The 15,377-nt window shown below is 42.7% G+C and overlaps 1 protein-coding gene across 1 annotated transcript; it reads left to right on the top strand.

Moving 5' to 3' along the window:
• The first annotated feature begins 576 nt into the window (after positions 1–576).
• atxn10 (ataxin 10) lies at positions 577–15,319 on the top strand. The gene is made up of 11 exons (XM_056277546.1): positions 577–687; positions 1,153–1,344; positions 1,922–2,007; positions 2,119–2,215; positions 4,476–4,640; positions 4,855–4,935; positions 6,749–6,905; positions 7,756–7,864; positions 8,911–9,092; positions 11,924–11,987; positions 13,077–15,319. The coding sequence occupies exons 1-11, from the start codon at positions 581–583 to the stop codon at positions 13,259–13,261; spliced, it is 1,425 nt and encodes a 474-aa protein (XP_056133521.1). The 5' UTR covers positions 577–580; the 3' UTR covers positions 13,262–15,319.
• Positions 15,320–15,377: the final 58 nt, after the last annotated feature.

Genomic DNA, 15,377 nt, shown 5'->3' with positions numbered 1-15,377 from the left:
GGGTGCAGCGACTGTACCACATCCTTCCCAGATCGAAAACGACTCGACGTTAAGATTTTAATCGCTGAAAGATTTTCGGGTGAGAGCCCGTTGAAGTGGAAAACACTGTATCGCCGCTGCTAATGAGATACCCCCATAAATACTGTGACGAGAGCGCATTGTTGAGAGGATGACAAAATGGACCAAGAACGGATAAAATGTGTTGAGCAAACAAACGTAAGTGCGTTATTAGCTGCGTCCTGGGTTTAGCACCGCCCAAGAGGATTGTGATTGGTTTAAAAATACAAACAAAGCCATAGCGTTTTCAACCTTATACCAGAATGATAATGGGTTCAGTCAGACCTTTCTCCAACGCTGGCACGGCGCTAAAACAAAGTGTCGATATCGGTCTGGTTATACGAGATTAGAGCAAACGCGATTTAAGTGTGACAACTGGCAAGTCTAAACGAAAACAAGAGCAGCGTGTCCTGTCTCCGCCTTCATTTTTTTGTCGATCCAATAATAAACCAGGGTGCTAAACGGAAGTCCCGCCCATCTGATCGACGCGCATGCAAACATGGCGGTTTCCTTCGAAGGCAACATGGATGTTAGAGAGTCTCTCGCTACTATGTTGAATGAAAATTTCTGCCCAAATCATTTGGAAGTTTTGAAATCGTTTACAGCTGCGTTACGGGATCAAGAATATAGGTGCGAACTGAATTTTATGCCGTTGGGATAGCTTTTATCGGCTATCCGACGCGTCTCGCCGAGTATTTCCGTACAGTCATTGTGATGGCTCAAACAGCCTGTTGTCAAACTCGATTGTTTTCACGTTGATAGCTGACAAATGAAGCCTTGTCACTATACTCATTTCAAAAGTGGTTCTTTTGTGACGACGATTCAGCCTCACACCACTTATATTTACAAGGGCACAATCCTAATCATTTGCTTTTGGTATTATGCAACGGTTACAGGATTGTATCATGGCCGCAGCTACAAAATCGTCGTACTGTGCAAGTCTAGAGTGTCGTATCACGTGTTAAAACCTCATATGTTGTATCATCTGTTTAATCTTTGTCATCCAATAAGACCGTAATTTGTATACCGTTATCCCTATGCAAGTATCTATATTGACAATAACGATAAAATAATTATTTAGGCATGTTTTTCCAGAGATGCTGTGGATCGAGAGGTATTCTGCAGTCTCTTGAAGGTCATATCCAAGCTGTGTGAGGAGCTACAGGCTGCAGATGTAGAGGAACGGGGCTCGCAGTATTTACCTGTCTGTCTTCAGATCACAGCAGAGTGCTTCAGGGCTCAAAGGAATGCCTGCGTCCAGAGCCCACGCAACCAGGGGCTGTTGGGGTAACACAGATGTTCACTACATGACTTTGTTTAACAAAAAGATGTGTAAAGCTCATTGACGGTGCATTCTGTCCCCTTTCAGCGACAAGTATCACATTGCAAGCTTCCATCATAACAGAGTGTTCGTCAGGTGAAAAGGAGTGTCTTCAAAATTTCACCAACTCTAGTTAAGACAGGGTTGTCAACCGTTCCTTAAAATAAGGAATCGTTCTTTATTATATATAGTATAATATATTTGTATGTGTGTGTGTGTGTGTAGTGTATAGTGTAAGGCACATTATATTTGTTATGCCTGTGCCGCCCTGTCCATCAAACCCCTGTCCCTGTCCCCTGTTTCTTATTTCCATTTCAAAGAGTTGGCAACCCTAGGTTAAGACAAGTAGAGTGAAGATTATGTATTATGTTTTACTTTATTGTACCATGATAAATACTAAAGCAAAGTGATCAAACAAAGGAGAGTGAAATTTAAGAAGGAGCGTAGGTATGGTACAAAAACCTTTCAAAATGACAAGCTAAGACACAAATGAAATTAATGGGATTCTTTATTATTTGTTTTTTGCTTTTTTTTTACATTCAGGGAGCTTGGTTTCACGGAGGTGTCTCTTAAAATCTTGGACCTGCTTCAAACCCTAAATTTGGGGAGCAGAGACAGTGTATTTGAATGTAAGTCTTTGAGCAGACCTTTTGTTCCTTATGAAATTTACTTATCTCCTTGGATGTCCTACTTAAATAGTAACCTGTTCTGTATCATTCTACCCATCCTCATTGGTCTAGCCCTGCGTTGTGGCATCCAGTTTCTTGGAAACCTAGCCGTGGGAAACTGTGCATGCAAAGATGACATTTGGCAGCTGAGCTTCCCAGATCATTTCCTGTAAGTTTTGTGCACATGTGTCACAGTTGCTTTGAGAGACCCTATAAAGTTTTTAACATGGCATGAAAGGTTGTTACACAATGTATTCGGAAATGCACATAAAAAAATCATGAATCATAAATTCCTAGAGTGATTACTGGTCTCATTGTTTTATTTGGCCAGCTTTTTACAGTAGAATCCCCATTCTTAAGATAAGCGATGAGAATCACTTTATATGTCAAGTAAAATTAATGTGCAGGAATTTGCTGTGACATTTATCCAGAGACAACTTGCAGAGATTCACAGCTCATATTGACATACACTATATGTACAAAAGTATTGGGACACACCTTTTAATCATTGAATTCAGGTGTTTCATTCAGACCCATTGCCACAGGTGTATAAAATCAAGCAGCTAGCCGTGCAGGCTGCATTTACAAACATTTTTGAAAGGATGGGTTGTTCTGAAAAGCTCAGTGAATTCAAGCATGGTACTGTCATAGGATGCCATCTTTGCAATAAGTCAGTTCGTGAAATTTCTTCCCTGCTAGATATTCCACGGTCAACTCTAAGTGGTATTATTGAAAAGTGGAAGCATTTAGGAACAACAACAACTCAGCCAAGTGGCAGACCACGTAAAGTCACACAGCGGGGTCAACGAGTGCTGAGGTGCATAGTGCGTAAAAGTCGCCAACGCTCTGTTGACTCAGTAACTGCAGAGTTCCAAACTTCCTCTGGCATTAACATCAGCACAAAAACTGTGTCTGGAGCTTCATGGAATGGGTTTCCATGGCCAAGCAGCTGCATGCAAGCCTTACATCACCAAACACAATGCCAAACGTCAGATGGAGTGGTGTAAAGCATGCTGCCACTGGACTCTGGAGCAGTGGAAACATGTTCTGTGGAGTGACGACTCACGCTTCTCTGTCTGGCAGTCTGATGGACGAGTCTGGGTTTGGTGGATGCCAGGAGAACATTACCTGCCTGACTGCATTGTGCCAACTGTAAAGTTTGGTGGAGGAGGAATAATGGTATGGGGTTATTTTTCAGGGGTTGGGCTTGGCCCCTTAGTTCCAGTGAAGGGATATCTTAATGCTTCAGCATACCAAGACATTTTGGACCATTCTATGCTTCTAACTTTGTGGGAACAGTTTGAGGAGGGCCCTTTTCTGTTCCACCATGACTATGCCCCAGTGCACAAAGCAAGGTCCATTAAGACATGGTTGGGTGAGTTTGGTGTGGAAGAACTTGACTGGCCCACACAGAGCCCTGACGTCAACCCCATCGAACACCTTTGGGATGAACTAGAACGGAGGTTGCGAGCCAGATCTTCTCATCCAACATCAGTGCCTGACTTCACAAATGCTCTTCTGGATGAATGGGCAAAAATTCCCACAGACATGCTCCAAAATCTTGGGGAAAGCCTTCCCCGAAGAGTGGAAGCTGTTATAGCTGCAAAGGGGGGACCAACTCCATATGAATGCCTATGGATTTGGAATGAGATGTCATAAAAGCTCCAGTTGGTGTAATGGCCAGGTGTCCCAATACCTTTGTACATATAGTGTACATGATACTTATGTACTAGGCAGCATAAAGGGGCAACTGAAGACATGAGACTGTAAAATTCATCTCACCACGCTCGGATGTATTCACACGAGGTCTATGTTCATTCTCACTTGAAATAACGGAGTTAATATGAGAGTACGGCTCAGCACTCTTATTTATTTATTATTATCAAGTGTTAAAAGAGAGTTCCTGATACCTAATTGACCTTTTGCAAAGTCCCACCCCCCTTAGTTACTGTTGCTATGCCTGTCAAGCATTTCAGAACTATCCAGGAAGTAGCCGGAAAACACCAAAATATGAAGGAAGAAATCAGCGCATTGTGGTGTGGGTAAAAGTAACAGTAATAATACGTTAGCTGTATTAGCTATCAATAATAGCTAGTAGCAAGCTTAGCTTGGAGCAGACATGTATTTTTGTTGATTTTGGATGGATTAAGCTGGCCATGGGGTCTGCTATACTGCGAAATCTATTGCTGACATTGCGCTTCTTGGGTTCTGGGTTTCGGGAAGGGAAAGAAAATTACACTCCCTCCAAACTTCTCAGATATCTAGTATCTGATTTGCAGACCCCATAGGCACACCGTTTCAGCATTTTGTTGTGTGTTTAAAAGCTTGACGGACCGTTGCTAAGGTAGGATTGGACAAGCACCGTTCTGGGGCGGTACTCTGCGAAAGGTCAATTGTTTGTCCTCAGTTAACCAAGCATCTTTTTTCAGGAAGCTGCTCAGTGTTGATGATGTGAAGGCAGTAGGCTATGCCTCCATGGTGCTCCACACTTGTCTGGATGAAGCCAAGGTGGAACAGCTGGTTCAGCCCAACAACATCTGCCTGGCCCTCAGGGTCATGGAGCTCTGTAGGACCCAACCCGATCTGGATTGGACGTAAGTTTATGTAGTTGTAGCCATGTGTGTGTGCGCGGTGCACGTGTTTGTGTGTGTGTGTGTGTGTGTGTGTTTGAGAGAGATAGAAACCAAATAAGTAAAGCAAAGTATTTGCACCTGTGTATTGCCCAGAGAAATTGCTGAATACTTTAGAATGCTTTACATTTCTATTCTCATGACTTGATATGTAAGAAAAATTCTTTTTTTTTAACAGGGTTCTGATTGCTACCCAGCACCTCCTCAAGTCTTCAGCTTTGGTGGAGACCATGTACTCTGGGATGTCTTACCTAGAGAGGTAATTCTCACATTGTGAAACAATGTTCTCTTGACTGTTCCAGTGGATAATGGTTCAAATGTAAATGTCACTTGAGATTTACTCCCATGTCAATAGAATTCTCTCAATTGCATACTCATCAATTGATACAGAGGGTCCTATTAAAACTCTTTAGAAACTGATTTGCCCCAATGCAGACTGCTGGTCGTAGTGGATCTTGCTCTCAGCATGACTGTTACTTCTGACTTTCTCCTTTTTTTTTAAATTCACTGTTTTCATATGTACACTACCGTTCAAAAGTTTGGGATCACCCAAACAATTTTGTGTTTTCCATGAAAAGTCACACTTATTCACCACCATATGTTGTGAAATGAATAGAAAATAGAGTCAAGACATTGACAAGGTTAGAAATAATGATTTGTATTTGAAATAAGATTTTTTTTACATCAAACTTTGCTTTCGTCAAAGAATCCTCCATTTGCAGCAATTACAGCATTGCAGACCTTTGGCATTCTAGCTGTTAATTTGTTGAGGTAATCTGGAGAAATTGCACCCCACGCTTCCAGAAGCAGCTCCCACAAGTTGGATTGGTTGGATGGGCACTTCTTTGAGCAGATTGAGTTTCTGGAGCATCACATTTGTGGGGTCAATTAAACGCTCAAAATGGCCAGAAAAAGAGAACTTTCATCTGAAACTCGACAGTCTATTCTTGTTCTTAGAAATGAAGGCTATTCCATGCGAGAAATTGCTAAGAAATTGAAGATTTCCTACACCGGTGTGTACTACTCCCTTCAGAGGACAGCACAAACAGGCTCTAACCAGAGTAGAAAAAGAAGTGGGAGGCCGCGTTGCACAACTGAGCAAGAAGTTAAGTACATTAGAGTCTCTAGTTTGAGAAACAGACGCCTCACAGGTCCCCAACTGGCATCTTAATTAAATAGTACCTGTTAGAGCCTGTTTGTGCTGTCCTCTGAAGGGAGTAGTACACACCGGTGTAGGAAATCTTCAATTTCTTAGCAATTTCTCGCATGGAATAGCCTTCATTTCTAAGAACAAGAATAGACTGTCGAGTTTCAGATGAAAGTTCTCTTTTTCTGGCCATTTTGAGCGTTTAATTGACCCCACAAATGTGATGCTCCAGAAACTCAATCTGCTCAAAGAAGTGCCCATCCAACCAATCCAACTTGTGGGAGCTGCTTCTGGAAGCGTGGGGTGCAATTTCTCCAGATTACCTCAACAAATTAACAGCTAGAATGCCAAAGGTCTGCAATGCTGTAATTGCTGCAAATGGAGGATTCTTTAACGAAAGCAAAGTTTGATGTAAAAAAAATCTTATTTCAAATAAAAATCATTATTTCTAACCTTGTCAATGTCTTGACTCTATTTTCTATTCATTTCACAACATATGGTGGTGAATAAGTGTGACTTTTCATGGAAAACACGAAATTGTTTGGGTGATCCCAAACTTTTGAACGGTAGTGTATATATTTTATAAGCCAAAGTAAAATGCAGAACTGAAGACACACTCAAGCCATGAATAATATTTACTCTATTTTGATTTAAAGTCTAACAGTATGTATAAATGAATTGAATTTAAGACAACCACTTGCCGATCCACCCTGTATTTGGACTCAAACTTACGCTTTCAGTCTTGTGACTCATCTATGTCTCAGTTTGAGTCATGCCAACTGAGACAGAGATATTGACGGATGTTGATGCGTGGGTTCCTCATTGGTAGGGTGGACCAACTCTCTTAGTAATGCTTGTGTGTGTGTGTGGACGTGCACGTGTGTGTTTGTGTGTGTGTGTGTGTGTTTGAATATTAATATTCCAGAGTTACCTTGTTAGAGCTGCTTTCAGCTGAACTAGGACAGGAGGACTCTGAGGAATGTGGCATCCCTCCCAGTATGGCTCGTTTCCTAGCCTGCTGCTTCCAGCAAGGTTGTGGAGCGGTACTCAGACTTGCCTCTGCATCTGCTGCCAGTGATGAGGTACATTCACTAAGATGATCTCTCCCTTTGAGCCTACCATAACCCCCCCCCCCAAAAAAAAAACAACAACAAAAAAACAAAAATCCAGATTGCTCTCCCTACATTTAAATTTTCTGATTTAGAGACAATTTTATCCAAAGTGACTTACACGAGAGTTAGCAGTTAAAAGGTGTATACATGTATCAACCTACAGGCATCTTGGAACACTAAAAAGTAATCATATCATAGACGTGCCTCGCTCACATTTCATGTCAAGTGCAAGTGTGCATTAGGTAGATCACCAGCAGACATGAGTAATAGGGAATTCAGATCACGAGTTAGCTGGATAGTGCCACAAAAGACTTGCATAGAAACAATCCATGGATAACGGTAGACATGGAAAAGGAATATTATAGGCCTTTCCTGTATGAATTGCAAAAAGAAGCATTAAAAGTAAGTTATTTGGCCAATTGGTTGGATATTGTCCAATGTGTCAAAAAGTGCTTAGTTCAAGATTAGACACACATTGCATTGCATTACTATATCTTCATCAGCATCTGTAATACAAGGGATGCATGAGCACTTTTTGCCTTATTTTGTGTTAACATGTCTGCCTCATTTTGGTTCTTTAGCTTGCTCAAATTGAGTGTAGATCCCCATTCTGTTTATCACTGCAATTCAAAGTGTATTAGAAAATATTAAGATTGCTGTTTATACAATACCAGCCTTGTGAATTTTTGCTTAATATTCAGAATTTTTCAAGAAAATAATCTTCCTGGATTGAAAGGGAATTGAACTCACCCCTGCCAAACCCATCCTGACTCCTATTGTCTCTCCTCACAATGGCTGTACTTCTCTTTATGCTCTGCAGGAGGCGCTAACAGTGATCAGTTTGCTGGATGTGCTATGTGAAATGACCTCAGACCGCCAGCAGTTCATGTTCCTGCAAGACCACCCTGACCTGCTCAAAACCACCGTTGGTAAACACTGAAGCACCCTCGAACACTCTTTCTGTACTTTTAAGTTTAAATCAAGCCTGTCCAAATTGGGGTCTGTGGGTCGAGCCTGGCCTTTAACCAAATATTTTCAACCCCTCAAAGGAATTTCAGAGAGCGATAATATTGTCTGTATTTTGTCTTTTTTTTATGTTGAGGAATGGTTTTAAGTTGATCTGCACATTGTGATGTATAATAACAAGCAAAAGAGATAAGATGAAGATAAGAAGCTGTTGCATTCTTATAGCATTTGAGACTAATCAATGTCTAAAAGCATATGCTTGTTATCCACCACACATCTTACATTGTGGTCCCTGGTTCAGTATGTTAAGATGATTTGAACATATTTGGAACAGTTCATTGAACAAATCCAGAGCAGGCACATCAGAATAAGCCACTCTCCTCAGCTCTTTGGGGTGGTGGAAGCCTTTAAGTTTTAGGAGCAGCCATGCGTTCAGAGGATTGTCTGTTCGAATCCCCCGGAGTGTTTTGGGGGAACAAAAAAACGGTATTTGGGGAAAGCAAATGAGAAAGCAGCGCTCTCTCTCTCTCTCTCTGCCTGCAACAACTAGCGTCGAGCTGCCTTTGAGCAAGAGACTTTAACCTCCACATAGTGGCCACCAGCAGGAGACTGTGGTTGTGCCGAATAGACCCCAGGGGGGAATATTTGTGACTTTGTGAGTGTAAAGCGAGACATAGCTGAACAAAAAGATTGGGTAATCAGATGACTATTTTCTTTTAAATGTTTGAAAATAGGTTTTAAGAAAAGGCATTCCTATAACTGCCTGAAAGCAAAATCGAGAAAATATTGCTCAACTGCAGTAAATATAAGTGGACTTGAGGGGAACTTAATGGGACATAAATCAAGCAGAAAATTCCAGCTCCGTTTGTGTTGTTTTTTTGTAATAGGTTGAACACAGGGTACACAAAAAGCCTCCATCTTTACTTTTCTCTCACTATTTTTTTTCTTCTGTCTGCTTCTACCTCCTCCTACCCTCCCTTTCTTCCTGTCATCCACTTTTTCTCCTCAGAGCTTCTGGAGCAGGTCCATGCATTGGGGAAGGCTAGTAAGAATGTCTTTAGTGTGGCTCAAAACTTCTCTCCCAGCCAAGACGGCGGCTTCTCGTCATCTTCTCCGTCCATCAGCTTCAAGGCCCACCTCATCAGACTGATAGGAAACCTCTGTCACAGCAACACCAACAACCAGAACAAGGTGGTTGAGATGATCAATGAGTGTTGAAGAAAAAACGGGCTAACGAAAGGTTGGCTGCAATGATGATTTGTTTTTCCCCCCCTTTATTCAAATGTCATTTGGACACATCTAATTTACACTTTCAGTCTTTGCATGCATAGCTATGTGTAACTGTAGAAGTGCGTCACAATGAGAGAGTCACACATCAGGACTTTTCATTCAAGCATCGGTGTCTTGACATCACAGTGTAAATCTGTACTATCAGTCAAGAAGATTCAAAATTAGATATGAGAGATAAGGTTTCCTATGTTCAAAGGATTTGGAAAGAAAAACATTAACCGTGATGACTTTTTTGTTTTTGTTTTTTTTTTTAAATTAAGAAGGATGACACTCTCAATGTTCTTGGAATTCCAAACCCGAGTTTCCAATATTCCCGTTGCTTCTTTCCCATTCGCGAACCTCCTTTTTCTCACTCTGCAGGATTCTCTCCTTTGATCAGATCCACAGCCCTCTTTGGATGTAGCAAATGCCCTTTTTTAGTCTGATTCAATAGGGTCAAAGTTCAAGAAGGCCAAGTGTGAAAGGTCACGGAGACCCTGCTGATGGTCCGTTGCACAAAAGCCCACAAGCCTGTGGATTTCCTGAGGCACAACTGAGAAGTGTTAATGAGTCTGACCAATGAGCTAAAAGGCTGTGTGGGCACATGCATGTGCATTTGCCTGCTTGTGTATTTATCCGTGGACAACTCATGGGTTGTGTTACAGTGTTACAGGGTGGGTGAACAGTTACTCAGTCATTCTCAGCAGTTTTAAATTCCCACTAAACACCAGGCCTGTAATATCATCACTTCCTCTTCATCTATCATCTCTATCGTTTCTCACTGTAGCATAAAGCATCGATGGAATAGGTGGGATGGGAGGAGGCTGGGCTGAGGCAGTGTGTATAGGGGCTCAATATAGACTCAGTCCCACTTAATAAAAACAGATCTGTGGAATGCTTGTGGGATGGCCACCCCCGGCTGGCCCCTCCGTAATAATTACGGACACTGATCTGTGGTCTGTCCGTGGTCAGAAATCACCCCGGATCTGTTTTCACATAAGATCTATTCCAGTAAACCAATGTCATTCTGTTCACCTTTGGGACAGATTGTAATTTAAAACATGCACACAAAACATTCACTTGCGTGTGTCGGGGTTGAAGTCAAGAGTCTAGTCTCTTGTTATTCATCTTTTTCTGGATTGGACGTAACGGAAGCAACTTCAGACAAACGATTATTTTGAAAGTCGAAACTGCAGAATCGGGTGCCCGTTGCTTGTCAGCATCTTTGTTTTCTGGACATTTTTAAAAGACACTTGCATTTTATGAAATTCAGCGTTTCCTCTTGCCCTGGTGCTCCTACCAGTACGTTTCAGAGGGTAACCACAAACGGCGAGCCTAGACAAAAATTAAGCCTATAGAATCAGACGCATGATAGAGAGCAGAGCACCCTATTGTGACGGCTATAGACCAACCCGCAACCACATCGCTGCTTTTCCAAGCAAAGCTCTCCTGAGGACAAGTCACATAACGTTGACTGTATGTTGTTATTTTCCTTAAGACACTCCAGTTGTAGCACAACACTTAAATATATCCCCGAGTCTCAAACCCCGAAAACCGCCAAATAACAGACTCAGCTTAATTGACTTTTTCTGTCGGTATCTGCGGCATTCGTATTGACTCGTCTTGACTTTGTCTATAGTCTGAAAAAATAATTTGTGAGATTTTATTTTTTTAAGTTGCAATGTTCATACATCCCTTCTGTGATACAGTTCAAGTTGGTGGTTTTCGCTGAGAACACTTCTAATTTTTTTCCCTTTTTTTTATAACAACAGTCGACAGGCTGCACTCTGCAGAGTTTGTTGGGTTTCTTGACTGTAGAGACATTTGACAGGAGGGCTGGGTGTTGACTGACGATCATTGCCTGTTGACACCATCTTGATTTTTGGCACCAATAGTGATTGTGGGGTTTTGAAACATATCAACATTTTTGATTATTTTTTGAAGAAAGATTTCTTGCGAAAGCTGTCGCTAGCTAGATGTTCTATTTGGGTGAGGGCAATTTTTTTTTTGGACCCCCCCCCCTTTTCTCCTCAATTGTATCCGGCCAATTACCCCACTGTTCCAAGCTGTCCTGATCCATGCTGCACCTGCTCTGCCTATCTGGGGATGGCTGCAGACTACCACATGCTTCCACCGATAGGTGTGGAGTCTCCAGCCACTTCTTTTCACCTGACAGTGAGGAGTTTTGCCAGGGGGATGTAGCACATGGGAGGATAACGCTATTCCCCCAGTCCCCCCCCCTGAACAGGCGCCCCAACCGACCAGAGGAGGCGCTAGTGCATCAACCAGGACACATACCCACATCCAGCTTCCCACCCGCAGACACATCCAATTGTGTCTGTAGGGACGCCCAACCAAGCCGGAGGTAACACGGGGATTCGAACCAGCGAACCCCGTGTTGGTAGGCAACAGAATAGACCGCTATGCTACCCGGACGCCTGTGTGAGGGCAATTTGTTAGGAAATCTGTTTAAGATGGTCTGATGCCATCTAGAAATGTGCATGTGATGCAGAAAGTATTTGCCACAAAACTAAATTTCCTGTCAACCAACAAAGGCATAAAAATCTGGGGGGGGTCAAAGTATCGAATTTACATATTGGAAAAAAAACGAAAAAAAAGATTACAGCCCTTCACTGCTAATGCACAGAACATTGAGCAGATCGAAATGTACCTCGATGCAAGTACACCGTTCCATCCTGTTTCAGGGGGGACTGTCCTGGTTGTCATAATCAACTTCCTTTACTCCCCCTCAGGTGAGAGAAATGGACGGCATCCCACTCATCTTGGACAACTGTAGCATTGACAGCAACAACCCATGTATCCTTTGTTAATGTTTGTGAGTGATTTGTAGACACTGAAGGAAAATTGTCTGTGTTTGTGAACATCGAGTAGATCTCAACCAATCTTTACGTTTAGGCCTCCAAGTCTTTGTGACGCAAGCATTAGCTTCATGTGCTGACAGCATCCTAAATCCGTGTTCCCCTAACACACACTCCTAACCACACACACACACACACACACACGTGCCCGACCCCCACCCCTTCTCTCATCCCCTGTCCACTTCCCCTGTCCCCATCACTCTCTGGGGATCCAGCTACCGGTCTGCATTAGCTTGCACAAGCGAAGGCATCGTGCCAGCTTTTCTTTTCACCATGCCATTGGTCTTTGTCCCTTTGGACCCCACCAAACACACTCATCTCTCACACACACACACACACACACACACACACACACACACACTCTCATGCACACTTCCATCCGCCATTCTTATGAAGTTGCCAGCTTGTGTTTTCACCGTGCCCATTGGTCTATGTTGCCGTGACGCCCCTCCCCCAAACACATGTGCATATACAGAATACTCACTTACACATTCACACACAACTGTAACCACTATTCTCAGGAAGTGTACAAGCCTCTATCTTTCTCCAGAGAACAGTGGCAAAGAAAAAAAGAAATTGGGTTTTTATGGATTGCAGCATTAACGGTTAATTCTTAGGTGTCTAAATTTACACCGGTTCCTGCGCTGGACCCGATCTCTCTGAACCATGAAAAATCTTTTAGGCCTGAAATGCTCTATCCATAAAACACTGTTGATTGAAAGAAAGACCGCAAATAGAAAATAACGCACTATGTTGGGCCATGTGGTGCTTCAGTAACCAGTGACCATCAACATTATTGAGTTTCATATCCAGAATAGGACTTGCAAAACTTATTTTAGGTCTTTAAAGCTGCCATCTTTGTTTTCTTTACTATCAAGTAAAACAGTTTCTCTCAAAACACCTGTTAATAGATAATACCAGTGCGTGTTTATCTTTCCATATGGGTTTAATTTTCTTCAGAATTAAAATGCTTTTATGGTTTCCATTTGTCACCTGTTTCTCCCCTTAATGCTGGCTTTATCACCAGTCATCAGCCAGTGGGCAATCTTCGCCATCAGGAACCTTCTTGAGAGCAACAAGGAGAATCAGGAGCTGGTGGCGGTGTTGGAGTGCCGTGGCACAACCGACTACTCTGCCCTCAGGGAGCTGGGCTTCCAGGTTGTGAAACGAGATGGCAGCCTCCTGCTGAAGCCCATGAAGAAGGACACCTGAGAATTGCAGAGGTCCACCCATGAGACTGGAAGCCCTCAACACTTGAGCAGGTTTTCATGTTAAGCGATTGGTCATAGAGTTAAGGCATATATACGTGTGTGTGTGTGTGTGTGTGTGTGTGTGTGTGTGTGTGTGCGCGCGCACTAAGAGTTGCTTTTGAAACAAGTCTCTTTCATACTAGCTATTTAACCTCACTTAAGGGTGAGTTGCTCAGCCATTATCTGAACCCATAAGTTCAGTGCCTGATTGGAAGGGTTGGCATTCATGCTACCAATTAAGCCAATAAAGTAAAAGTGCTTGTGAATAAGATGAATGACAATATATGCTCCAGAGGAGTGAGCTTAACTGATTTTGCCACCTTCATTATGCCTGCTCATTCCCACAGGACAAATAAGATTGGGTTTGTTTACGTAGTACACAAAAGACCCATGGGGTATCTCTGTTGTAAAAGCAGGTTTCAAGAGGGGTCAAACAGGTCAAGAGCTGACGCTTTGTCTTGACCTAAGTCTACGAAATGAGGAGTCTCTGAGAAACGGGAGCCCATGCTGGTACCTTTTTGTGAAGCTGCAGAATTGTGATTTAATCCAAAAACAAAGAACCCCACAGTCTCCTGGTTTTTGACACCTTGAGAAATATTTTTAACAACCAGCAGGAGTTTGGGGGGGGGGGTTCATTCCATACACCGACACTTCTGCCAGTAGAACAGAGAATGACCAAAACATGATGTAATGAGGTGACCCCCACCCACCCCAATTACTAAACACAACAGAAGTGGGGAGTGCTGGGAAATCCTTATAAATCCCTGCAGTTGCCTTTGCCAGAGCTGTGAACTGGGTGGTACAGTATTTTATTTGTATCTTTATTTATAAACTTAAAACTTCCTTTGTAAGTGGCTGCATTTTTAAATAGCGTTAACTCTTAACTAAATGTGAAACGAATGCTACGTGTGTTGCTATATGCTTTTTCACTTGAGCTCAGTGCTCAAAATTTGAACACCATATTTCCTCTGGCTTTTTGCAAGTATTTTATTATATGCAGATTATGTGTAAGTGTTAAGCTTAATATTGAAGAATGCACTCTAGTTCACTTAGATTTTTGTTTTTTATGGCACTGCTGCATTAATATAGATAATTACTGTAGGTTCTTATTTTAAGTACTGTATGAGACATGAGAGCGCATATCACGCGGCATAGGTCAATTTTAAACTCCTCATATTTAAGCTATGCTCCCCTAAACTCCTTGGCGATGAGCTAACCCCCCGTCTCATTTGCCCCAAGCAAGCTATATTTTAAGGATACGACACGGAGAGTAGGCTTCCTTAGATACTTGAATACATTCTACAACATGGCTGCTCCATTTGCACATTGGCGCAAGTTCTCTTTCTAGACTGAGTAATGACGATCTGGATTCATGGACAGCAAGGGTCGGGGGCGCAGCGACGGCAGCGAGCGTCCGACGAGTGAGAGAATGAATCGGACCAGAAGCATTAGTTTGCAGAATGATACACCCCCCCCCCCTCCCTATTGCTGGATAAGCTGAACAGTCCTGACACCTCAACAATACGGCGCTTTACGGGCCTGCCCACGCCCCGCTCCACCCTGTTTGCACTGGCTCTGATTTTTAATGACAAAATGTATCGAAACAATCGGCTGGACTCTCCCCTCAATCCGCCAGTATAGTGAGGAGAGCTTACATGGTTCCGGTCCCCAGGATTTCAGACAACTAACAAAACAGGCTGTTACTCTCGCTTGGCTGGCTGGCTGCAATGCTTTTCAGCCCTACAGGAAAAGGCCGGTGAGAGTCAGCCGGGCATGGCCGCGTCTAACCATTCACTTCCTAACACGTCGGTCCCACAGTGTTCAGAGCTATAGGAGCTTCTGTCTCTCCTCAGGATCAGCATATCTCTATCTTTAGATTCAGCAGACCTCTGCTTATACTGTGTGTGCCTTTGCTGTGAATGTTCATCTCGAGAGAGACAAACTTCCTCCTTGTCAGGATATGACTGATATATGCCTCATGCTTGTAAGAACAAGTTTATATTCTACTGAATAAAGCATTTCCGTGTGTCAAATGGTGCCTTTTTGTTTTCTTGTGCAAATGAGCCTTATCTTAAGGC

Source organism: Lampris incognitus, chromosome 3 (genome assembly GCF_029633865.1).
Source record: "Lampris incognitus isolate fLamInc1 chromosome 3, fLamInc1.hap2, whole genome shotgun sequence".
In the NCBI taxonomy this organism is placed as follows: Eukaryota; Metazoa; Chordata; class Actinopteri; order Lampriformes; family Lampridae; genus Lampris; species Lampris incognitus.
The sequence above is the reverse complement of the archived record's forward strand: the minus strand, read 5'-3'. Positions and strand labels throughout refer to the sequence as shown.